This window comes from Zonotrichia leucophrys, chromosome 3 (genome assembly GCF_028769735.1).
Source record: "Zonotrichia leucophrys gambelii isolate GWCS_2022_RI chromosome 3, RI_Zleu_2.0, whole genome shotgun sequence".
Classification (NCBI taxonomy): Eukaryota; Metazoa; Chordata; class Aves; order Passeriformes; family Passerellidae; genus Zonotrichia; species Zonotrichia leucophrys.
Window position 1 is genome coordinate 64,253,035 of NC_088172.1, and position 27,243 is coordinate 64,280,277.

At 40.4% G+C, this 27,243-nt stretch overlaps 1 protein-coding gene across 1 annotated transcript; it reads right to left on the reverse strand.

The window, feature by feature from the left end:
- Positions 1–1,206: 1,206 nt before the first annotated feature.
- Positions 1,207–24,435, reverse strand: ABCB10 (ATP binding cassette subfamily B member 10). The gene is made up of 13 exons (XM_064706989.1): positions 24,007–24,435; positions 16,439–16,639; positions 15,882–16,084; positions 14,185–14,319; positions 12,654–12,800; positions 11,766–11,901; positions 9,306–9,401; positions 6,632–6,841; positions 6,289–6,368; positions 4,369–4,549; positions 4,090–4,133; positions 2,567–2,601; positions 1,207–1,826 (listed from the first exon to the last, which is right to left on the reverse strand). The coding sequence occupies exons 1-13, from the start codon at positions 24,353–24,355 to the stop codon at positions 1,535–1,537; spliced, it is 2,109 nt and encodes a 702-aa protein (XP_064563059.1). The 5' UTR covers positions 24,356–24,435; the 3' UTR covers positions 1,207–1,534.
- Positions 24,436–27,243: the final 2,808 nt, after the last annotated feature.

Here is a 27,243-nt window from a genome sequence, read left to right on the forward strand (position 1 = left end):
TTCAGCTGCAATACCTGCCAGGACAACTAATGAACACAAGACATGAAACACTCATTCAGTTCAGCTGCAAGTAATTCCTGTAACCCGTGTAAATACAGGGATAAAGGGGCTCGTTGGATCTCACGTAAGGAGAAATTACACGAGTGAGGATTAAAGATGCAAACCCCTCTAAATACATTAACTAATAGTCAACATTGAAATGAAACATTGGGTCACAGTTTTTGCATATCTTTAGTACAACATATGCTTCTAGGAAAATTTTATCTGAAGATACAATCACATCTGGATGTAATTTTATTTTTATTCTCTAATACTTTCACTATATTCCACAAGGTGCCATTAATGGCACTAACATTTTAAGCTTGCCCAGCACTAGGTATTTCAGCTATTGCCAATAAGGTCTTCCAGCCACAAGTTTTCCTAGCATGGATGAGTTTTAATGTGACCTGAAGTTTCTAGCTTCTAGTAAAATCTCCTTGTGGGGTTTTGCATCTCCAGAGATTCTATTGAAAGAGACTCTTCAATCAGAAACATGAGGCAAACTCTTCGCTACCAAACATATCCCCCTGCAGTTATTCAAATTAAGGTAATGCTGCTATTTTACTAGTTGTCCTTGAGAAGGTTGTTTACTGGTTGTTTCTAATAGAGTAGTTAGGCAAAACTCATGATTTCTATCACTGAAATTTTAATTAACAATACAAAACTTACATATGCCTTTAAAAAGGACAAAAACATACGTGGGAGGTCATGTTGTTTTGGATGTCATCTTAGAAAGGAAGTGAAACTAAAGAAATGGGAAAATAGAAAAGGGAAGAAAACACATGCAAATTTTCGATTTTCCTATGTGACTTCATATAGTAATACACTTCTTTTGTCCTTTTGTAAAGTCAGTTTTTTTGTTTGGTTGCCTTTTATTCCATTGGGTTGTTTGTTTTATTAAAGAACTTTCCTCCAACTTGTGCTTTCTTACTCTCTAAAATGTGTTTTAATATGTAATTCTCTACAGGAACTGTAGATGGAGATCATAGTCAAGTTCAGAACACATAATCACATTTCAGAACAAACCGTAACTGGAAGGACTGTGTAGTGGAAGTCAGACAGAACTTTCAGAGTGTGTTAGTGTCATGCATTTTTGAATTCCAGCATTTTAAGACTAATGACAAGCACAAAACATGAAAGTTCCTGGGAATGAGAGAGACAATGATATGAAAATGATAAGATTGTCATTTAATTACCTTTAAAATACTGAACTTACTTGAGAATGGAACACATCTTCATATAGTGCATTACAGGAAACAAGATTCTAGACAGCCTCAAAATAACACAAGCAGAAAAATCTATACCCTGAAATTATCTCAGTGTGACAGATATTTTTAAAAGTTACAATAGTTATTAAAAAGCTTTCAATAAAAAGTTTAAACACATTTAAGTTTCAAAAGAATATTTTGTACATTTTGGAAAAATATAACATTTACTTTACATAACTGAAACATAAGTTATAGTCTTTGATGTTTGTAATTATTCATACATTGTCTCATACATTTTCTTTTAATACATCCTTTTCTCTGGACTGTAAATCCAATGCAAAAGTATCATTATTCTGAAGAAAAGCTTGTTTCTGCATTAGTTTCCTGAAAAGTCCATTTGGATTTGCAAGTAGTTCCTCATGTTTCCCACATTCCAGAATTTTACCCTGGCCAAGGACTGCAACGAAATCAGCATTTTGAATAGTAGACAGACGGTGAGCAATGATTAGGACTGTCCTCCCTTCCATCAGCCGGTCCAGAGCTTCTTGCACCAGATACTCATTTTCAGCATCCAAAGCACTAGCAACAAATGGGGTGGGGATGGGAGAGAGGAGGAGATTTGTTATTGTAAGGCAGGTTGGTTTTGTATGCATGAGGCTTATTTTGCCAAAACTGCCAACCCTCTCTATTTGTGGTGAAGATGAACCACTGGAACTGCAGGAAAGTTTAATGAACATGCTCAGTGCTCACTTCCAAGTTACAGGCATGACATATTCTCATATGCAAGAATAAGCATTGAGAAATAACACCAAAGTAAGTAGGTGGAAAAAAAATCAGTTACACTGCACAATAATCCTATTTCTTTTACACGAGGATCTAAGTTTAAACTAAAGATCCCAAAAAGCCTTAAGCAGATGTTTCAAAATCATGTTATATATTATCAATGTAACTCCATGAAAAATCACAATGTACCAGCTATCCTTTCTGCTTTGCATAAACACCTTTTATTATAGGTTTCCTAAACAAGTCACACATTCTAGAAGGCACATTCTTTTTTGTGACTAGAGAGCAATAAGGGGCTAGATAATGTATAACGAGAAAAGAAAAGAAAAGAAAAGAAAAGAAAAGAAAAGAAAAGAAAAGAAAAGAAAAGAAAAGAAAAGAAAAGAAAAGAAAAGAAAAGAAAAGAAAAGAAAAGAAAAGAAAAGAAAAGAAAAGAAAAGAAAAGAAAAGAAAAGAAAAGAAAAGAAAAGAAAAGAAAAGAAAATTCTCAAATCTGAGTTTTACAGGTACATAATTTCTAAGTTTCTTCTTCTTACCTTGTTGCTTCATCTAACAGAAGAATTTTAGGATTCTGAAAAAGAAAGTAAAATTGGTTATAATAACAATTAAACAAGATCTGAATATTTATGTCAATAGAGAAGAGGATTCATATAGCTTAAAACTCCAAGTAAGAGTACCTACTTCATCAAAAGTGTCATTCAAAGTATTACTTCTAAGAAATCTAAATGCTAAGAGGACAAAACGGAACCAATACTCCTCCATTTTCAAATTTTCCAAACTCAAACAGCAGAATACTATTCCTGGACAACCATTTGAAAGATACAAACTAAAGGGGGGAGATGATTTTTAAGGCATTCTTGGCAGCACTGTGGTCAAAAGTTCTACATTGTTATGTGGCTCTTTCACAGAGGCTCAGCTACCCTCTGCTTGCAATCAGTCTGCTATATAAAACTGTCTTAGTAACTGAAAGTAACGAAGCCCTACCAACAAGCAGTATTTCACTCACAGGTAAAACACATACAACTAGCATTTAAGAACTTCTCCCACTTAGATTATAAAAAAAATAAAATTGCCAGCACTCAAATCCCTTAGAAGAATTCACTACTGAATTACAGAAAATAACCAAACTTCCTTGAAAAAGTTGAGAGGAAAAGCTTTACTCTTTATCTGGGACAGACAGGACTTCACTACACCCCCAAATATCCCAGTATATCAACTACTCATTTATTTTTTATAACCTTTTTACTTCCACAACATTAAATCTTCAATCCCATGAACTGTATAAGATGCATGGCTTGAAATACAATCAGCTTTTCAGCATTAGTGGTAAAAGAGAACAGGTGTAATGAAATTCCTATTAATCTAGCAGAACTGGGCATGCCAGGATGCTACAGATACCTGTGTGGTTTAACATGAATGTAAACCGTGTTCAGCAAGGATCAAAACTTCCAGCTGAGCATCAGCACCAAACTGCCTCCTTGCAAGCCCCTGTGGCTGTCCATGAACCAAACTGTCTGTTGTTCTGATCCTCAGAAGCCCCCTTAAATTTGTGCAGCACAGAGCCTGCCCTGAAGCTAGGCCCACACCAATCTTCAAAGAAAAACATGACACTACATTCTGCCTGAAATATCACCTTGGTCCAAATCCAGGCCACCTCCCCTCAAAGCTAAGACAAGGCATCTGAAGTCCTAGTAAACTGCAACCCAGAAAAATTAACCCATGAATGATAGAGATCTGAAGAGAGTCATGTCATATATGTGTTTAATAGCATCACATTCTTAAAGTCTTCCTTCATCCTTGACCTCGTCTTATGGAAATGGGCCATTTTACAATGATTTAACATCAGTCTTTCAAAAAACATGGCTAAAATATAGGGAGAAGCACTGACATTAAGTAAGTTGTCATTAATTAAGTCACTCAGCCCTTCATTAACATAAAAGATGCAGTTTTCCCTTTTCAAAATATTTTCCTGCCTCTCCCATTGAAATACCTCATCCTTGTTAATCCTTCCTGCTTCCCCCCAAGAAGTAATTAAATAGTTATTTGGGTGCTGGCTTACCTTGAGCAGAGCTCGAGCAATTGCAATTCGCTGCTTCTGTCCACCTGGGGAAAAATAATCAGTAAATTGAAACAGGAAAACAGGTGTCAGGTAATTTTAACTGAATGCCGGGGCTGAGCAGAATTAGGTCCATGTGCTTTAGTGGGGAATGAAGGGTGGATTCTCTTAATACTTATGGCAGGCCACAGCTTGGAGAAAAAAATAGTAACAAAAAATGACGGAATTTTTACATCACTCAATAGCACCAAGATTTTTAAAATAAACAACATAAAGACGTACCTGAAAGCAAAACTCCTTTTTCTCCAACTACAGTGTCAAACCCTTTTGGAAAATCTCTGATAAAATTAGCAGCATTTGCTATTTCAGCAACTTTCTGAATCTCCTCTGCAGTCACAGTAGAAGGATCCTCTGCACCATAGGCAATGTTTTCAGCAATAGAACAGGAGAAGAGAATTGGTTCCTGACAAATGCAAACACATAACTGGTATGGTAGATCTGTAATTGTGTGCATGTGTTATCTAGTATGTCAGATAACATAAATCCCACTTACAAGACTCCACATACAATATCCATAAAATAATACATAAGCTAGAGTTAATTGAATAAAAGACTAATAAAAAACCTCCTCCCCTAATACCAATGTGGACAGTGAAAACCAATTAAAAATTAAGTTGCTTTTTTAACTGAGAAAACATACCTATCAATTCCTAATATTTTAGGAAAAGTTTAGGAAGAGCTATACATTCAAACATCAAAAGCCCTTCCTTTGTATTTTGCCTCATATCATCACAATGGAGGGGATGGAGCACCTATCCTGTGAGGGGAGGCTGAGAGAGATGGGGCTGTTCAGCCTGGAGAAGAAAAGGCACCAGAGGGACCTGATGGTTGTGTTACAGGACTTAAAGTGGGGGCTCTAAGAAAAATGGAAACACTTTTTAGCAGGGCCTGTTGTCATGGGACAAGGGGTGATGGCTTTAAACTAAAGCAGAGCTGGTTTAGATTAGATATAAGAAAGACTTTTTTACAATGCAGGTGGTGAAACACTGGAAGAGGTTTTCCAGAGAGGTAGTGGATGCTCCATCCTTGGAAACATTCCAAGTCAGGCTCATTCAAGCATGGGGCTCTGATCAACCACATCTAGTTGTGCCTCCTCAATGCAGGGGGATTGGATTAGACGACATTTAAAGGTCCCTTCCAATGCAAAATGTTCTGTGATTTGCAACAATGATGATTCTTTTCTTAATCTCTACACAGATTTTATGGCATTATGTGCATTTAATTTGTATTCAAGCTTGCAACAGAGAACTGTGATAGGACAAGTGATGTACAATGGGAAAATGTCTGAAACAAGGTAAGTGAGCTCTGTTTAAAAAGTAGAGTCATGTTCTTTGAATACCAGTATTGACCTCCTACTGGTAATTTAAATTGAACAGATTATTTCAAAAAGAAAAATGCTAATGTGCCAACAAGAAAATAATTTTTGCAGAAAAGCTTTTGGTGGCATTGTTACATAAGGAAAGTGTTTTGAAATGCAACAAATACTCAGTTACTCTTATTCTTTTAACCAGAACATCAGCCTAACAGTTAATTGCACTGTGAAGTATCTGGGGAGACGAGGGAATGAACATTTTAATTGATAAAATAGCTTATTTTTAAGACACCATTGACTTCCAGAGTCTGGAGGTTGCTAGGAAGGTGATACTTACTATAAAAGTAAGTAAGTGCTACCTGTGCTGTATTTTCATGCTTTCCTAATGGAGATTATGGTTTCCTGGAAACTATTCAGAGCACAGAAGGTCAGTTTTTTAAATGGTTGTGTAAAATATGATTGTGTGACTTTCATCAATAGAAAAGGTAATTAAGTGTTAAGATTTTTGTTACTTTCTTCAACAAATTATAGCAAGCATTAGGTTGGTCATACCTACACAATTTACAGCAATTTACCTTCCAGTCTCCACCTGCACACTTTTCTTCTATACTAACATTTTGGATCTCTGTGATTATGTAAAAACAGACTATAGAATACTGGAACTGGCTCTAAATACTTATTTTTAGAACAAAGCATGCACAACAGCAGTTATGGTGAGATGGAGGGATTTCATGGAGAAGCAAGATTATGTCTTTTTAAAAAAAAGGAAAGTGAGGAAAAGCTAGTTGATCACAAAATTTCATCCACTTGGATTTCTTTTTTTTCCTTACCTGACTTACTGTTCCAATCTTTGTCCTGAACCACAGTGGATTTAACTGACGGATATCAAAGCCATCAACGGTGATAGTACCTTAAGTTAGGAAACAGTGAAGTCAAGTGTGTTTGACACGTACTGAAAGAGTCTGAAGGAACAGCTGAGAATGACAACCCCTGGGGAATCACACACTCTACCGGTGGGTCAGAAATGCAAAGCTATGCAGGCACCACCACGAGGTAACCATACACCCCAGAAGGAGACATGGAGCTCAAGCACAGGAACCCTAGCTGTTTATAAGGTTTATCTGAGATGCAAGGCATGAACTGCTCCAAATGAGAGCTATACACAAACCATACCTGAGATAGGATCATACAGCCGCAGCAGAAGGGATACAATTGTTGATTTCCCTGTACCACTTGGGCCAACGAGAGCCATAACAGAGCCAGCTGGAATGGAAAGGCTGAAATCTTTGAAAATGGATACTTCTGGACGTGTTGGATATGCAAACTCAACATCTTTGAATTCCAAAGCACCTCTGAATACGTCTTTGTCTAATGTGATTCCCTCTATATAACAAAGAATAAAATACAGAAACGTGAACAGAAACAAAAATTAGCTCAGCCCTCGTAAAGCCCTTGCTTTACAGACACTCAATAGAAGTATCTATCTCCACATGCAATCTATGGATAACTGCAAGCCACACTTCAGGACCACAGTGGTTATATTTCAGCCATGAGTGAATCAGTGTGGTATACCAACCATTCCTGAATGCAATTTCAGGTTGCTCACCAGCATGGAACCTGTAGGCTACCTCCAGCAAGAGGGAGAATTTGCATCTTGCTAATACCTAACGACTAACAACAATCACTTCTCATAGAATTATCTGAATTAGTGAACATACTGTAAACAATTTACAAAATTTACAAAAGCTTTGTCAATTAGGAGCCATGAAATAAAAAGGCATTGGTGAAGGCCAAAGTCCCGTTGCCACAGAACACAAAAAGATAAACATTGCAAATCATTTATTGCCCTTTCACCGAGCCACAAAAGTCACCTGAAGCACCCCCCTCTGAACAAGAGCAGTTCCTGTCACTGGAATAAAGCTGCTGCTACGTTTGCTGCACTAACAGACAATTTTTAGTTTTATATTCTCCCTTCAGTGGAAAGAATATTTAATAAATTCAAATACCAATCAGAGGTCTAACTCTTGGGCAACAGCTCACTGAAATGAAAATTCCACTTTGTGAAATTTTCCATCAATGAAACCACCATGAATTAAAAACTACCAAAGTTAAATAAAACCAGATTCTTTCTGGAACACAGCATTTGACTTAAACAAGTTTCTTAATATCATTATTAGAAAAAGCTGATAAATTGTTAAGACAAAGAAACAAAATTTCTTCAAGCCCTGTTAAAACCCAGTGACACATATCCATACAAAGCAAATTAATTGGACAAGTGGGGCTGCATTTCCAAAAGATGAAGTTCCCACCAACTTTGTAAAAACTGGCAGTACTAGAGCAATACCCGAGTCATGTTTGTTTGTGCTGGAGAAGCACAGTTCAAACCCTTAATTCTTTTCAGGTGCAGCACACAAGTAACTCCCAACCAGCCATAGCATGGGGTAGTACATGCCAGTGTTTGGTTAAACAGTAACTGTGGATAGGAAACAAAGACACCCATCAGTAGCAATCAAGATTTCACTATTTCTGCTCTTTCTTTCCAGGTTTCCATTTCTTCTCTAGGCTTTCAGTTTAATGACAGTAGCATTGGAATGGAGAAGGCAAAAGCATGCAATTCCAGATTCCTTCCTTGACTTTAACCAATGGACATACACACTATAATGTTTCCACAATAGCCTGTAAACCTCCTTTTCAGAAGAGAAATGTGTTTTGCTAAATCCTGTGTTAGCAGCATAATCCTTATTACCACGGCAGCAAGTAATCACTTATCTTAAGGCTCAGTTGTAGTTATTGCAGAGTCTATCCATGGCCTGAAACACTGAATCTACTGCAATACAGGAAGTCTGCTACCACAAGTCCTTCCTCTATACATCACTAATAATATCTAAAAGCTATGTACTTGTCTCTTGTTTGGATTCTAGACACAAGAAAAAAGACATTATTCTTTGTTCCCAAGGTATCTGCTGTCATCAACAACAACCAGATTTCTACAAAAATCAAATCTTGCCTGCTCAAATAAAGAAGAAATGTGGGTAGTATTACTGCAAGGAGAAATGTGCAAATCACTCCAAAAGCAACACCTGCTGTAGCTACACATCCATACTATTCCAAGAAGCAGAAGTCCCCCTATCAGCCCTACCCTTCACTTTTATTCCCCAGTCATGCCTCAGTCCCTGATTCCTCTGGCAGATCAAAAACTCAGTTTAGTATGCGCTGCTGAAAGGCCTCAAATTGTGTGTTTGCAAGTTAGGACTCATATCAACATGTCTTACTATGGGCTGATTTTCACTGGATCAGTATGAAATGTTTAAGCTTGCAATACTCTTAATGAAAACCACCTGGTTTTGAAAGCTTCTCTGATCATTTCTGAGCCATTAGAGATGAGCATGGTAAACTATTCAGTGGAAATATGAGATACAGCCATCTCAAAGAGCTCCTCCCTCCTCTCCTTTTTCTTCTTTCCACTCTTTTCGCTCTAAAGCTGAATCAAGAGGAAGTAGTGATGACATCAACAAATTCCAAAAAGCTAGAAATGACCATGTCCTCAGTCACATAAACTAGAAAGTAATATGATTCAAAATCATATTCTGAATTAAATAAATAAAAAATAATTAAACCAAAAGTAATTAATTAAGCTAACCTTTTGGCCTCTAAAATTTTTTTAAAGAAATTTTTCAGCATCTGTTTCGTACTTAGGTAAAATCAGAAGGATGATTATGACTATATTTAGTTTCTTTGAAAATTATCTAAGTCAGTACTACCTTTAAGTGTTACACACACCTTTCTAAAGTATTGCTGACCTGTAAGACAAAATCAACCTTTAAACAGTAACAAACCAAGAACCTACCATTAAATGGAAGTTGGGGCTTCCTTTCAATAAGTTCCCAAAGACGTCCACCAGCACCTAGTCCTTTCATAAGCTCAGAATAAAAGGAACTTAGACCTAAACAGAAAGCAGAACAGTATTATGCATCCATATGCAATGGAAGACATAGAAGAGATAAAAATAGCATTATACTTTTCAGCAGCAGCATCGAAGGATCAGATGTGTAGAGCATTTTTATTCCAACAAACTGTTAAAAGTGTTAAATCCTATCTAGTCTCATTTGAGAGCTGCCAATAACCCTTATTCACCATTCTTCTTTTTATCTGTAAAAGAAATCACTCCAAAGAAAAGAAAATGTTAATACACTCTGGCTTATGTGTATACACTACAGCCTTTCCCATTCACCTGTCAGGAAGAACAGCATCCAACTTTAGGAAAATGGCTTTGCATTCAACCAGCTATATTCCCAGACCATTCAGTAGAATAGAGCATTCTGAATGCTCTTCTTTGTCAGATAGGTTTACACTAACACAGGGTAGCCTGGCTGAGTCAGCTACAGCAGAGAGAGGGCACAAAACCCAGGGCTGAAGTGGTGCTTGAGAAGGTGGGTGGAGAGTGGACAATGGAAAGAAATGTGTCTCCCATGCCAGAATACTTCAAACAGTACTGGAGAAAGCAAAAGCAAAGAACGAAGCCTGCACATATTTCTGGGTCCCAGCTCTTAGCAGATCTGTGAATCATCTTGAAAGTAGCTTGGTTGAAGGGCTTTCCAGCTGACATAAACACAGAAACAAAAACAGAACTAAAAATGGAGTAGTACATAGATATAAGATGTCCAATTTCTTAAATTTTTGTGTGCCTTTCAAAAGAAATACAACGATTTCATGACCTTTGAATTCCTGGAAAGTGCTTAAGAATTATTTCAGGACGGCAGAAAAATGAAGGTGCAAATAAAAATATGTAAATCTAAATACATATATATAATGGATTTACTGGTTTACTTTTGCAGAGCAAGAAGCTCAGCTTAAGGTCTCAAGTCTGTAAGTGTAGGCAGGATGTTTCATCATGCTGCTGCTGAGGACTATCTGAAAGTTTGCAACACTAGAGCCATGGTGAGAAGCTGCCTGCTTGGAAAAAAGAGCCACAGAATCACATCCTAGAGCAGGGCATGGCAGGGGAAGGCATAAGCTTCACAGAGCAACTTTGAACTCAAACACTGAGGTTTGCAAATCCACAACCACTCATAAACAAAACATTATATAATATGGACAGCAAACACAAATTAGAAAACATGTTTATTTTTCATAACCCATGTTCTGTGTTTGGAAGAAAACACAGCAAACTTACAACAAAGAAGGGCAAAGTCACAGATTATGCAGTGAACTTCACAGTTGTTGCATCGACTCCTATATGCATTGATGACATATACAGAGCAGACTTAGCCCTTGGAAGATTTATATGCCTTGTAGGCATCTAGGAAGGCAGGCCTCTTGTGGCAAGACACCTCTGCTTCAGAGTCCCCATGAAAATGAGCTCTGTGCAGAACTACATTCTACAATAATCTGACCTAGAATTTAAAAGTATGTTTTTATAGCAAATGAAAGCTAATTCAATGATATTTTTAGCAGTGCTTCTAGTCTTCATTTATTTAATATTAGCTTGCCCCATGTTTTCAAAGTGTCAGGTATCTCTCCATTGACCAAACTTCAATGATTTAAGCAGAGAAGAAAGGGGGCTGGTAGTTGGAATGGATGCCACTGGAATTTGATATACAAGGAAGCACGTTTGTTAAATTTTGCCCTCAAACAGATCTTTGTGCTCCCTGTGATATCAGACCTGGTCTTAAAAAAGAAAAAGCTGCATTGCCCTCCTAGTCTATCAGAATGAACATGCTCATTTTAAAGAATGCTTCCAGTGAATTGTAGAGCTTCTGAGCAACTTATCATCATTTTTGCCTGTATGCAGCCAAGAAGACAGCTCTGACAAAAAGATGAACAGCTTGTTGCTGGGCCAGTAGATTACAGAGTGTGGGCTTCCAGGAGGAGTCAGTGAGTAAGGAAAACCAGAAGGTTAGCACTGAGTGCAGTATTCTGCTGGCCCTTTGTTTACTCTTCCAGTTGAGGACACTCTATACTGAATTACAGCTAAATGTTACATGCCTTTCTAAATAGAGTATGCTTAACATAGACCCAAATATTTTATTGCTTTACACAATACAGCAAGTATCTTAATTTAGACCTTAAGAAAATTAAAGTAATATATACTGTCACATGCACAAATTGACAAAAAACCCGACCTTTCTTTTGGGGAAAAAGAAGGCTTATATTAAGTTACAGATTATTATTTTCATTAACTCTTCAGAAAAAAAAATCATTTCTTGAGAAGTTCCTTTGGAAGACTTTTTTAAGAGCTACTTCCCTCCCACCGCTATAATGACTATAATGCCTTTACATGAAGAAAATCTAATTTCCCATTCCATACCTCCAATGCTTATGCCAACCCAGAAAGCATACATTAGGAAAGAGGAGAGTTCACCAACTGTCATGTAGGCACTGCCCATTAGTAATCCTCCTTTGTATAACACTGAGAGGACAATTAAGTTTCCAGAAAGGCCAGTCTAAGGAAAAAGGAAAAGGCAGATTTTGTCACATACATCTTAAATTTCATCCTCTAAAATGCTGTTTCAGAACTTTCCTTGTAATGAAAAGAACTCTCACACTATAGGTATCTAGACTTTTGGAGGATTGAGGTAAATTCAACAATTCTAATGTAAAGCAGCCAACAGCCAGACAGACATCCACGGCACTGTGCTATCCAACAAGTGTTCAAAAAGCAAGCAGCTCTTTTTTGGCTTTTTTTTTTCCCCCATGGTGGAAAGGAACACTAAACATTATTCTCAACCATCATTACCAAGGAAGAATTGATAGTCTGCAGTTATGTTCCAGTTTTAGAATTCAATTACACAAACAGTTATGGAAAAATCCAAGCCTTCCTCCCCTACCTGTGCACTCCCCACCTTCCTATGATTGATGCTCCTCTCACTGGGGAGCCAAACCTCTGAATGCTAAGGGTAGGGGAAGGTCTCCACTGGTTTCATTCCTTGAATAGAAGGTGTGGCCTCAGATAAGTAGTCCCCTGCTATGGGGTGTGGTGCAGAAATTGAGGCTTATAGTGACTTTATCATACTGTTTTATCTTGAAATGCAGTTTCACAGCAGTTTAGGCTGATTTAAGCCCAGTCTTCCCACAGTTTTATACATTCAATTTATTCTCAATCATTTACTTGCAGATTTTTAAGTATCATAGGGAAATTTAAAATAATTGACACTTTGCATAACATGGTTGGCTTACTTTCATGAAATATACTTACAGCTCCAAAGAAGCCTGCCCGAGCTAGTGCCTCTTTTCTAGCCAGCTGTAGCACATAATCAACTTTATTTGTATACTTCTCCATTTCAGCCATTTCTTGCCCAAAAGCTCGAACTGTTCTGATGTTTCCAATACGCTCTTCAGCTAACTGCATTGAAGCAAAGCACAAAACAGATCCACAGAGACACACAATTTGAAATGCTCGCATTACATATCACCTGAAAGTTAAACCAATATCATTTCACTAATCTACGTATCTTTGGATAGCACTGGAAAATTTCTCATGCCTTCCTCTCCCCACTCCAAACCCCATTTTTTAAATTCTACTAAGTTAAAAGCAAACTGCATGCCCAGGCAGTTTTAAAAACAACCCTCAAGATTTTCTTAAGTGCTAGCAGAGACAGAAAAATATAAAAGTAGGGTTAAAAAATTTGGTGTGAACAACACCCATAGGGAAGTTACTATTCACAATATGTAATAACAATGTGGGAAGGGAAAAAATAAAGAATATCTGTTCCATACTAAGTCATGCAAAAAAGCCTGCAGTTATTTCCTAAAACAATTCCACTCATTTGATCAAAGCAATGCTGGGAATTAATTTAGCCCAACTAGGAATGTCTCATTTCAACTTAGTATTTTAACTTCTAAACAGCAAAGTATTAATTCTAAAATACCTCAATTGTATCCACTTACACTAAGTTGTTAATGGACATTGTGATGGTCTTAGAAAAAACAAGTTCCCCTTTTGTAAGTAAAAGTATAATACAAAAAATAATTTTCCTTCTTTCATCTCTCATTCAACCTGAAAATTTGAATGGAACACAACAATTGCTTGTTCATTTGAAGTCCCACACCTGGTTTACAAAGGCACAAGCTTCCCACCAACACAGTCTGAAGAAGACAAACGGAAGAGGGCTAATGTTCCTTTTAGGCAGTTCTACAAAGGACATCCCAAGTTTATAACAGCTGGCAACTGTGACTATTTTAACTACAGCTTTCCTAATTATATTTCCATGCTTTATAATAATGTTTCCCCATGCTAAGCCTTTGAGGAAAATGTTTAAGAAACAGGCCCCATAAACATTTAAGAGCTGACAGGAAGATCAAGCATCAGGGATGCACTTCAGAGATGGAACTGCTAGCAAAGGAAGCATTCATCTAGTGTGCTTCAGATAGCTTCAAGCTCAAAACCATCATCCAAGTAGTTTCCAAGTCCAGGTACCAACTTCCACAGGACTTCATAGGCTGATCTTTTTTTTTTCCTCTCACAAAGCTGAAGTCTAAGCTCCTTGTAATTTCTTACATTTCCAAATTCTCAAGGCCTAGTATCTCTGTGTTATATTGCTACGTACAAAGGAAGCATGGTTGTTTTTGAGATCTGTGAATAAGTGTTGCTGACATTTACCTGTCATACTACTCAGGTGCTAAACCACAGTGTCAGAACTAACAGTACAACTGTCTTCAGATCTGTAACTTTTGAGATACTAACTTCAATGCATTAGAGCAATTTTAAAGTTAACTGGAAAGGTTACCTGTGTTGCTTCTGCAAGAGAATCTTGAGTAACTTTAGTAAGCTTTCGCAAGTATCTGCCATAAATCACAGCTAGGACAGCCAAGGGTGGCACAACACTCAGAACAAATGCAGCAAGGCTAGGGGAAACAAAGAACTAGAAGAAAAAGGTATTGTCAGAGTTTAGCATTCAGATTAAAAATAATCCCTGGAGTGCTGAAGTGCAATTTCGCTTGCTACATTTCTAAAACTAGTAGGGATTTAGTGCTGCCATGCTTTCATTTATCATGTTTTAATTTTTTTCCAGGCAAAATATCCATTCTTTCACAGCATTTGGGAAGTTAGAACAAAGGACTATAGACAAAGCCATCTGGATTTAATTTCTAGCTTTCTCACTGGTTCTCTGTGTGGTCTTAGTCAAGCACCTTAACCTGCCACTAAACAGGCCTACCAGGAAATCTCTTGGGGATGCTGAAAGACATAAGCTATTACACAGTTTCTAAAGTGCTTTCACAACTATTACATAGATGGTGTAATACAGAAGCTCTGAGTAGAGAAATATCATACAGTACTTCTGGGTAACTGAGGAACAAACAGATGGAGTCACCATTACTCCCTAGCACCCACGAATGGGTGGAACACGGTATTTAATTTATTGCTGCAAAACTTATCACTTGTAATGATCATTGCTTCTAATGAACCTAAAGAGGTTCTCTTCATAAGATTTACTGACTTTAGATCTAACGAGTTTTAATTTCAGCTTTCTTTCTCTATTGAAAACAAAAATCCCCAGAAAGATTCAAAATCAACATAATTGATAGGCTTTATAATTATTTAATAATAATATCTTCTTCCTTTCCTTGGCAAACTTTTATAGTACTCCTCTTACAACCATGTCATGGCAGTATTTTGGAGCAGGATGCATTATATAAAGTTATTTCATTTTATCTTTGTTAAGATAAAGACTTGGAGTCCTTTTGTAAGACAGCACAGAAAGTCATTCTTATCAGCAATTCTTATCAGTGACTAAATATTAAAGCTTTAAAGTTTCATAGTGGAAACTCTCAACACTTTCTAATGACAATATTGGATGCTTATTTTTATGAGGAGACTATTTGCTGTCTGTTTTTAACTCCACGCAGACAGCAGATATTACCATACCAATGCATAAGCATAAAAAAATTAAGGCCACAAAATAACCCTCAATGGAAGCCTCCATTAACAAGGCTCCTACAGAAACATATTCTTTACTGACAGATTAAAGCAGAAGGAATAAAACTTGTGAAAATCTGTGGCATTAATTAGATATGCGGTGCTGCCTTTGCTTAACCAGAATCAACCAACTTAAATGACTTCCTATCAGGCCCATTACACCGTATTTTACCTGCAACCATGGCAATGTTATCACTGATTTCAGTATCTTCAGTAAGAATGGAATTCAGCAATTTGCCTACCACATTTCGCTTGATAACTTTGGGTAGAAACAGTAGCTAATATCAATCCATCATCCTCCAAATATTGCTTGTGAGTAAACATCAAGTGGCTGGCTACAGGCACATCACCTACTGCAATAATCTCTGCATCTGTTGTAGATAACCAGTGAAATACACTCAAACCCAAGAGCACACAATTGTTACTGGTCGGACTCACACTCACCTAATAGAACTGAAACAAATGCGAAACTACAAGTAGTGTCAAGCAAGTAAGAGACCACCATACCATCATTCCAACCCCCACAGATGCTTGTGCTCCTGCCCTGAGCCCATCAGAAAGGTTTTCAGTCACTGAGCGGCCCAAAAGGGCTGTATCTGAAGATAAGCGATTTATCAGCTCTCCTGTTCTGGTCTTGTCAAAGAAAGCCGTTTCTTGCTTCACAATAGAGGAGAACATGGTTGCTCTCAAACGTTTCACAATTCTTTGTCCTGTCAAAAGCATAAGTCAGTCAAGCATGACACAAGAGACTTTACATAGACAGCAACAATATAACAATATAACAGGACTGCACAGCACTGAACAAGGCATGTTACAGGGAATAGAGTCTGGTAAGAAGTGTTAGATGAGATCTTAAAGATAAAATAAAATATTGCTCATAAAAATGAGCAATCATTCCAACATACATATCTTTGCACTATTAGTTTACCTTTGCTCTGGTTAAAAAAAGGTACTGACTCCAAAATCATCTCTTGACCATGGCCAAAAATTTGTTTAAGATCATTACATACTCTGACTGCAAGAAACAAGATGACTCTCAGTACCACTTTTGCTTCTGTTTTTACCTGCAGTCTGCATGAGGTAGACACGTGTAGCATTAGCAGCAGCACCACATAAAAAGATTCCACTCAGCAAGGCACACAGGCTGGTCAGGCTGTCCGTGAAATCCTCACTGGGATTTGTATAAATAATGTCGATAACTTTCCCCATAAAGAAAGGAGCTGACATGGTAATGACACTGGAAACTGCCAGAAAGCCAACAGCAGCTGCAAATCAACAAGAAAAAGGAAAGTTATTCTGAAGTTACAAGATTGTTAATAGTACAAATGAAATGATTTTTCATTTGAAATTTCTATTAAGCTTGCAAGTGCCAATTGAAATAATCAGCAGTTTTGACACCCAGTGAAAGGGGTATTTTAAACTACTGTATAAATTAACTTAGGCAAGGCATATTTTAAGACTCTGAAAAGCCTCTGTATACAATCACAGTCCTGGAATCGCTTCTCTTGTCTAATCTTCAACAGAACCATCCAAAAAGGTTAACTTTTCACAGGTGTCACCCTTAGAGAACATTGACAGTTACCTAATTCTTACACACAATCCTTCAACTCCTGTTTGGTTTGGGTTTTATTATTCATGCTTGTCACTGTATGGAAGCTTCCAGGTGTCTGTTTTTGAGCTAACAATGGTCTGAAGTAAAGATCTGATCTGAGAACTATGCAATTTTATTGGGGAAAAAAACCCAAACAAAGCAGAAACCAACATATCCCCCAAATTTGATTTCCTCTTAACTGATAAACTTGAGGATTTAATTTTAAATTTTATAAACATTTATAAAGTCATTTAGTTTTACTCTTTACTATTGGTCTAAAAGGAAAATAGCATAAGTCTTGATTAGAAGTACATTTGCTGATGAGCAGAGCTCTTGAATCCCAGGTGCAGGATCAGTCATGGAACAGACTATATAGCTTTTTGAAGGTGTATCACAAAGTCTGAAAATTACACTGGACCACAACTTAGCCTGTTGAACTTAAATCTGCAAAGAAATTTCTTGAGCCAAGAACAAAGTTTAATTTTAAAAAGTCAAGCCAAGCTTGGAAGACTGAGAGCTAGAAAAAACCACATCTTAATTGAAAACTGAACAAACTTGATATGAAAACCACAACAAACAATGACATTTATATAGCATCATTTTCCAAGAACTACACACTTACAGCAACCATTCATAGGATTGCTGCAAAACTACTAGCAAATAATGTCTCTGAAGACAAAAAATATACTGTGCTGAAAAAGTCCTGAAGTTTAGATCCATTCTACTGAGCTTCTTGTATCACTTCTGTGATGAAGACAGCAGCCAGCCTCCCTGTTGCACACTGCTGTAAGCAGGATTTCTAACACCTGACACAGGTGGTTTGATGCCTCTTACCACCTTCACACACATGGAAAGCTTTGTTTCAGTTTGTTCTTGAGCTGTAAATAGAGCTGTGTATTTATAAGGAAGAATTTAGAGTACAAAAAATGCATAGCTGCAGCCTGTCCCTCTTAGCCAAGATTTATTTGCAAGCTTTCCCTTGTGTTACAGTCCAGGCAGCAAGTGTGTGAAAGATACAGGATTTGGATCTTTAATTTGAAGCTATAGAAACTATAAGAAACCAGAGGAGAAAGTGAAAAACTTTCTGGTGAAAAATTATTGATCTATGCCATAGGCACATCTCATAAGGGTATTACTTATTAGCTAAAAATGAATGGCCTTATTAACAGCCTGGCAGCAATGGTGATTCAAGCTGTGAAGCAGCAGGGAAAAATCCAATAAAACCCAGGTTATTTCCTGTCAGGAAAAGCTGGTTGGTCTCCAAGGCAGCTGGAGATGGACAAAAGCATTGATTATAAGCACAGTACTGCATGCCAGCTCAGTCTGCATGAGTCCAGACAATTTCTCAGTTATGGATGGAACAGTACATATGAACTGCAGATATAAATATTCACAGAAGGAAGAGGACTGTATAGCTAAACCCCTCACATATTTCTGCCTAGTGGCTTGAATTTATCTTCAGGTCTTCTTCATTCAAACTAGCACGGGTTTCACTGTAATTACTTCCAACAGCCTTAACTGTTGAATGAAAAGCAAATACTACTATCTAAAGCAAACTGAAAACTATTGAACTAAGCAACATACATGTCTTTATTAATTTAACCACAAATCACACGTACAATAAGGTTCCCTAACTGAAACTCTCACATTGATTATGCCAGCAGACCAAGTAGAAAATAGCATAGCTGCCAAGTGGCTGCTCTTTTTTGTTTCTTTTGAAATGTTGACTAGTTGAAAAAATAGGAACCAGCGAACACTTATTGTATGGCCTCCTTCAAAGGAGCTGTCATGCTGATAACTGGCTGAAGGGAGGAGTTCAATGTGTTCAGCAACCAGATATGAAGACAAGCCAGTGACACTGAAGGCTGTTGCTGATAGAAAAAAAGGTCAGAGTAAACTCTATAGTATTAGTTTCACATGGCTTATTCTGTTACCCAGAAAATGACATCAAACAAAGACCCACAACACACCCTTCTATTTTTTAAAGTAATTTTTTGGTAGGCTCTGACATGACAGTAAACAAAATGTAAGGCAGATCAGTGGAACTTATAAAACCAGGACTTCAAAGTGGCAACAGGAGCAATGACAAAGAAAGCTGGCTGCAGCAGCAGCTGAGCAACCCTCTTGGAAACATTAGGCAAACATTTTGCTTGTCTACTTGCACAGAAATCCAGATTGCTACACAAAGTGATGCCTTTATCACTATTAAGATGAACATACTCTCTGTTAAGGCCAACATGACTTGCTTCTTGACAGCAAACCTGCAACTTCCTAAGAGGATGAGGTTGCCAACTGATAAACCACAATATTTATAAGCAATAACTAGGCAGAACTATCAGAAACCTCTCTTCAGAACATAGACTGACTCCAAAGAATCATAAATTAATTTTCTACACACAAAAACAACACCAAGACAGTGAATGTTTCTAATTTTGCTGGCTTTTACCAGAGCACCCTTCTCATCCACTATAGTATCTGGAAGTGTATGAAGAGAAAATACTTGCAAGCCTGTTTGGTGAGGGGCTGTTTTGAAGACAAATACATGAGGATTTTACCACAGATGAATTAAGATCATCCAAGCCATTCAGGGATGAAAGACAGAAAAATGAGGTATTGATGAGATCTGGCAGGGCACAGTAACCCAGCAACAGGTCACAGGAGTTAGATTTTACTATTCCATAAGCTATGAGTATTACTTCCTGAAATCTTTTAGCTACTGTCCTGGTTTCATTTAAATATGGAGGGCTGGTGGCTCAGAAACAATCTTTGCATTTGTGAGGAATATCTTTCTACCAGTAACAATGAATGTCTATCCTTTATCAGTTGTCTGTGCAGTTTTACTTAGTATGTGGGCAATTTTTAAGCTGAACACTGACTGGCCTTCCACAAGGGCATTTGGAGTGCTGAATAAAACCTACCACATTATAATGTGCATTCAGGACGATTTGGCTCTTCAATTGTTCTTTTACGGGAGAAAGATGCACTGGTAAATTTTATATTTGTTGGTCAAATAAAGTTCATTTCCTTTTGGTGGATCCTGTACCACAATATTTTTGGGTATCAACCCTGCAAAGGTATCAAACCTGCAAAGAGTCAGCTCTGCAAATATTTATTACAAGACAAAAATCTTCTTCCAGAGTATATTGTGAGCACTTAATGATGTTCTGTATAGTTCTGGGTTAGGTATGAGTGGTGTGGTTTTCTTTCTGTTAAAGTAAATTCACATATGGCATCTGCACTGCATCTATTATTATGCAAGAACTTTTTAGAACCATACTCCTTACATTGTTAAGAACAACGGTGTTACTGTGCTCAGAAAAAAAAAATACAGCTCGCAAAATGCTAGAAAGTAACAGAATAACTCTAGGTTTGCAGGAGAGAGTATGGCTTCTTTTTTTATCATGCATTTAACAGTAAAGCATTTAACTTGTTCACATTTACCCTGTATAGAAGACAGTCTTTATGTCAGACCAACCTAGCTATTACTCCTTCTATATCCACAGTTCACACAAATAATGCAGCAACAACATTCCCAAGGAAATTAAGGTCTAAGCACCTAACTGATCACAGCGATAAGCAGCTACTGTTTCTGCAATATCTTACTTAAGTAGCTTCGCTAACAGCTCACCCCCAGTTTAAAATAAACAACCAATTACACAGAAAAACAAACTTTCTGTGATAAAGGTGCAAGGCTGCTTGGACCTTTTGTGAATTTCATACCAAACATTGACAAAATCAGAAGAAAAACTAGGGGGAGAGGCAACAAAAAGCATGTAGCCTATATTTTATTGGTGCACTGCACATGAGAAAACACTCAGCAAGTTACCTCTACATATATATACATATAGGAATCACGATTTTAAAACCACAAATTGCCTTCCAAAAAAATCAAAGTGCATCACCTGGTGTAATTTTAAAGTAAAATAAAATCCGATTATGAATAAAGCAGTGCTCTCCTAACTTAATTGAAATTTTAATCTGTAGGAAAGCAGCTATTACAAACTTGCCAAAAATTACCAAATAAAATATCTGAGATATTAATGCCTTCTTTAGAGGCATTTCTTGGATACCTCTAAAGAAGACCTGTGTACAAAACAAGACTTCTTACTCAGTGCACATAAAGTTTGATAGAGAGAAAGCGCACACTTTGCTATGGGATTAAAAAAATCTCAGAGTTCCTTGTGCTTATTTTACAATTCAATACAACTATTGTTTCCTTCCAGTGTGGTTTGGATAAAGTGCAACAGACAGATTCTCACGGGGAGAAACAAGGAGGCAGGAAGATATAAAAGGAATCATTTTGAAAAAGCATTTTTGTGGTCTCACACACACAGAGCAGGATTTAATAATTCCAACAATGGCCCTGTCCTCTTCCCCAGGAACTGAACTGAACCGAAGATGCAGGTTTACCTTACCTGACTACACCAGATCAGCCAAGGAATTCCTACAACTACTTCTCTCCTTTGTTAAACCTGGGAGGTATTACGGGATTTACAAACTCCTAATCACTACACAAAACAGAGCGAATTCCCACCATAGTATTTGGGCTTTTTTTTTTTACCACTTTTAATTGCAAACAACAAAATTTAACACACATGTCCCATTTAAAATACATTCATAGCTCTACCCCACTGCAGAAGTAACTGGACATGGAACATATTACGCAGATACTTTTTTTTGGACATTATGACATTTGATACATTTATTTTCATTCCTAGGAGCCTCCAGAGGGTAAGAAGCTCCTGCTGCAAGAGGTGCTGTGTGCCTGCACATGGGAAGTCTGGGCCAGAGCACACCGTTTCTTCCTGAGCCATTGGATGGTGAAGAGGCCCTGCACAGAGCAAGATGGGACCTTCTCCTCTGCTGCCAATCACAAGGGGAGCAGGTCACCTTCACCTCTGGACCTGCACCTCATCAGCTGACGCCACTTCCCCAGCGCACCAAGACGGGCGAAGCTAGGCTTGCTCAACTTCCTCATAAATCCTCCTGTGCTCCCAGTCTCTTCCACTGTCCTCATGGCAACCACCTCACCTTCTGAGACTGTGAATTTCAGCTCACAGCCGCAAGGAGCAGGCAGAGCATCCTGACTCCTGCCATGTGGGGTGCCAGCAAAGGCACACAGCCCTCCACACTGGTACTGCTACAGCCCTAGGTTACCAGCTGCCTCTTCTATACAATACAGAAAACCTGGAAGAACTCGACCTTCCTGCAGCACTGAACAGCACCTGGAGAGATCTCAACACCTCTGAAGAGATCTCGCGGCATTTGCTTAACAGCTATATGGACTCGAAGAGGAAATTAAAGGTTTTACCCTTGGTTCATTGCTTCATATAGTGAAACTGTTAACCTTCCTTTTTTTGAATGGAGCAAACCCAGACATACTAGGTTTTTAAGGACTAGTTTCTCTGCACAGAGCTGCAACAGGAACAAAATGCAACTATTTTAACATTGGGTACCTGCAATTGCCCAACCACCTATAATGCACTTTAGCCATATTTGTTATCCCTGCACTCTATAATGACCAGAATAATTTTTCCTGTTAGCTTTTCCATCTCTCCACCTAATTACAACTTAACTACAAATTTTCCCTTAAGCAGAGTGTCAGTAAAGAAGAATGCTACATAAATTCACTCCTCCCCCAGAATGAAGACCAACCAAACACTGAAAAGCAGTCATTACATTTCCATATTTTTTCCATCATCATGACTTGATATGATCAACTTGTTGTGTTAGGGTTTTTTTAAACTTTAATTCAAGCCATTTTGTTATCTTAAAAGACAAAACTGCATGTTTTTAGCAACTGGGCTAGCTGATTACTTAGATAAAACCATCAGCAGACTGCACAGACTAAGGATACTTTTCTCTATTTCAAAACATAATTACAAACAAGCATACCGTAACCCTGCCTGTGATAAACAAGCTGGGAGTGAGTGCCCAGGAAAGTGAACTGAATTAAATTTTCAGTTATTCAGAAGCCTAGGGTCCTAAAAGCCAGCCTTAAAATAACTGATTTATTTACTTGATTAAATTTAAATGGGAAAACCACAGGCTTTTAAAACTTCATTGTAAAACCAGCAGGTAGCCCAAAATCTATAAACATTCATTTGGATCCAAATTATGTTGGACCATAGTACCAACATGTAATGAAACTCTGTAAATATCCAGTGTGAATAAAATTTTGTGCAAAGTATTTTTTATTCCACAAACCACCTCTTTATATGTCTAACTACCTCAACTCTCAAACACCATTTACTCAGTCCACGGGAACTACCTATATTTTTACAGAGGACTACAGGCCTCTCACTCATGAGACAGTGCACATACTGTCTGCCAACAGAGATACCTTAAAAAACCCAAAACATATAATAATTTGACATTGTTTTCTTACCAACAGCTATTATTATCATTTTAACCCATGAGAAGAAATGTCAGGAAAAGTTCATTTATACTATGCTGAAAATATCAGTGTTAAGGGTGTAATTTATACAGCCACAGTGTTTTGGTTTCACTGCACAGGCACTAGATATCTTACTAAAACATCAAAACACCTTACAAAAGTTTTAAGTAAAATTCCTTGAGGGAGAGAATTCCAAATTATTTTTAAAAATTAAACTCATCAGGTTCCCCTTTTTACTTAATTTCATGTAGTCTTGTGCCCAATTTTATCGCAGGGAGGTTGTGAGGCCAGCACTGAACATGCACAGAGGCATTAAACAAACGGAACCGAGTTCTTTTAACTTCCAAAACTTTTGCCTTCCCTTCAAAAACCAACAGATTAAGAGATGGCAAAGTGAGAAGAGGGGACAGAATGTATGTTTTTAGCTTTTCACACGTATGAAAGGCTCGCTCCAAGACTCCGCGCTGTGCTGGGATGCTGCCAGCAGGGCCGGTTCTCCAGGGAAGCACGACCTTCTCCTTCGCCCCGGCGGCGTCCGCTCCGGGGGCGCAGCCCGGCCGCGCACCCCGGCCCCGGCAGCCCCGCCGGGCGGGGCGCCCGCCGCCCCCTCCCGCTCGGGCAAAGCCCCGGGGCGGCCCCGGTACCTGTCAGTCTCCGGCGCTCGGGGTGCGCCAGGGCCAGCAGCCTGCGAGCCTCGAAGCGCGGCGGAGCGCCCGCAGCCCCCCGCGGCGGCTCCGTGCCCGCCGCGCTGCTCAGGGAGCGCGGGGCGCCGCCCGCCGCTGCCGCTGCGGCGGGGAGGAGGCGGCGGCGGTAGGACGGGGATCTCGGCGGCAGCGGCGGCAGCAGCAGCAGAGGCGGCGCGGGGTGCGCCCCGCACCTGCCGGGCGGGAGCGGCGGGGCACGGAGCCCGGCGGCCGCCCGAGCCCAGGGGGGCGGCGCCGCCCGGCACAGCAGCGGCAGCAGCCAGGGCAGGCGCGGCGCGTAGCCCGCCATGCGGCCGGCGCGGCACCCGAGCTGCTGCTGCGGTCGCAGGTCCCCGCCGCGCGGGTCTGCGGCGGGAGGAGGAGGAGGAGGCGCCTCCGAGCCGCCGCCGCCGCCCATGGGCCGGCGGCAGGGAACCCGCGACCGCGCGGGCCCGGCCCGGCCTGCGGCGCGCTGATAAGGCTGCGGCTGGCGGCCTCCTCCCGCCGCCCCGGCCAGCGCCCTCTGCCGCCGCCCGGCCCGGGAAGCGACGGGAGCGGGCCCGGGCCTGCCGAAATGGCGCCCGAGAAGACAGAGGGGACCTCGCTTATGCGTGCAAATATCTCAAAGGCAGGTGCCAAGAGGATGGTGCCAGACTTTTTTCAGTGGTGCCCTGTGAGACAGCGAGGAGCAGTGTCTGTAACTGAAAGCATAAGAAGTTCCATCTCGGTGTGAGGAAGACCTTTACGTTGAGCAGAGCACTGGAACAGGCTGACTGAGGAGGTCCTGGATTTTTGCTGTCTGGAGACATTGAAAACCCACCTGGATGTGTTCTTGTGTCACCTGCTCGAGGTGACCCTGCCTTGCCATGGGGTCGGACTCGAAAATCTCCGGCGGTCCCTTCCAACCCTAACAAGTCTGTGATTGTTTGAGCCTGCCCTGCCCAGTGATGGCAGAGACCCACCGGGAAGGGAAGGGGAGCTGAGGCAGTTGATCCCAGGAGAAGAAAGCAGGGACTTGGCCCCCTTCCTTGTTCCCCCCTTCCAGGCTTGCATGGGTCACAATGTCTCGAGCTGACTCATGCTGGCCACTGAACCTTGCCGGCCTGTGTCCATGGGTTTGGTCTTGGTCCAAACAAGGGAAAATGTGCATCCAGAGGAGAGCTGCCTTTTGGGGACACCATGTGCCTGATCCTATGCTCAGGCTGGTCTCTAAAGGATTGCTATAAATTGGCCTTATGTGCCCATGCTTGGGCTAGAGCCCACAGTATTAGAAGGACTAAAGGGGTCAAATGGAAAGAGAGGAAATTTAGTATAGATATTAGGAAGAAATTGTTTACTGTGAGGGTGGTGAGATGATACTGCAACAGGTTACTCAGAGAAGTTCTGGATGCCCCATCCCTGGAAATGTTAAAGGCCAGTTGGGATGCAGCTCTGATCCAGTAGGAGGTGTCTCTGCCTGTTGCAGGGGGGGTGGGACTAGATGGTCTTTAAGGTCCCTTCCTACCCCTTTAACGTTACTATTTTTTTTTAATATCACTGCTCAAGGTGCGAACAATTTACCAAACAATCTCCTGCCCCAAACCTGATTTAAGAAAAAGAAACCAAGTAATAACTTTCCTGAGGCCACACAGTACCTGCAGCCAGAGCAGGGAACCGACTGTCCTGTTTTCCCCACCAGAGTGCCCAGTATAGGGATACCTGTACTTTAAGTTTTTGGGTCAAACTTACGTATAAATCAGTTAACATCAGTTTGTGAGACTAGGTTTGCCACAGTGGTTTGAACAATCACACTTTCAAGTCTACAAATGAGTAAAATTGTATTAAAAGATAACAAGAAAACATAAACAGGCTTTTACTACTGCAAATGATATAGCCAAATTCCCAGTATTTAGGGAAATCAAGGGGTTAGCACACCCAGCAACAGTGCTGAAGAATGGAGCCTCCTCCTGGGAAAACCACCGTAGCAGTTTCCCTTGATATTTGAGTGAATTAGCATAGACCTCCCTTGATAATTGAGTGAATTCCCATAAACCTTCCTCGCAGGAGGCGTGCAGTGCAAGGGTAGTAGCTCCACAGGCTCACCCCCGTACCCGGGTTTCCTCCTTTCCCACACCTAGCCTTCCTGCCCTCCATAATGCTGCTCTCAGGCCCTGCTAGGAGGGCATGGTGTATGTACTGTGTATTAAATCACAGAATGGGTCATGCTGAAAAGGACCACGGACGGTCATCTGGCCCAGTCTCCCTGCTCAAGTAGGATCATCCTAGAGCACCTGACACAGGATTGTGTCCAGATGATTCTTTGACATCTCCAGAGAGGGAGACCCCACAACCTCTCTGGACAATCTGTTCCAGGTGGAATTTCCCGTGTATCAGTATCTGCCCACTGCCTCACGCCCTATTGCTTGGCACCACCGAGAAGAGCCTGGCTGAATCCTCTTCGCACCCCCTTTAGCTATTTACACACATGAATGAGGCCCCTCTCAGTGGTGTCTTTAGCCGCAATCCCGTAGCCATTTCCCAGCGCTCGGGGGCCCTCACGGCAGCCCGGCCGGTGTTACCGCGGCGCGCCGGGCGCGGAGGCCGCCAGGGGGCAGGGCCCGGCCTGCGCGGGGCGCCTGTGGGCGCCGCTTCCCGCGCCGAGCTCCCGGGGGCCGGCCGAGCCGGGCGGGGCGCTCTCCCTGTGAGGGGCGGTGGGGGTTGTGTGCAGCCTGGGCTGCGCTCTCCCCGTGCCCAGGTTTAGGGCGATTTTTTTTTTTTTTTTAGTAATTCTCTCCCGTTGGAAAAGGCAGTGCAGCGCGTGGCCGCTTCCCGCGGGACAGGAGAGGGCCCGGGCGGCGCCTTTCGGCGAGATAGTCCCGACCGAACCCGCGTTTCCAAACGGAGGGGCGGAATCAATCGGTTTGACCTCTGCGGTCGTCAGGTCCAACCTACGACCAAACATCACCCTGTCAATTAGACCATGTGCCACATCCAGTCGTTCCTTAAACACCTCCAGGGACAGTGAACTCCACCGCCTCCCTGGGCAGCCGATTCCAGTGTCTAATCACCCTTTCTGTGAAGAAATTGCTCCTAGTGTCCAGCTTTAAACCGCCCGTGGCACAGCTGAAGACTGTGTCCTCTTGTCCTGTCGCTGACTTCCTGGGAGAAGAAGCCATCTCCCGCCTGGCTACACCTTCCTTGCAGGTGGTTGTAGAGAGT

Coding starts and splice junctions, on each gene's coding strand:
- ABCB10 (XM_064706989.1), bottom strand. CDS start 24,355: ATGGCGGGCTACGCGCCGCGCCTGCCCTGGCTGCTGCCGCTGCTGTGC. Junction 6,842..9,305: donor GCCCCAACTTCCATTTAATG/GTAGGTTCTTGG, acceptor TTTGTTATATAG/AGGGAATCACATTAGACAAA. Junction 6,369..6,631: donor GCTGTATGATCCTATCTCAG/GTATGGTTTGTG, acceptor TCCTAACTTAAG/GTACTATCACCGTTGATGGC.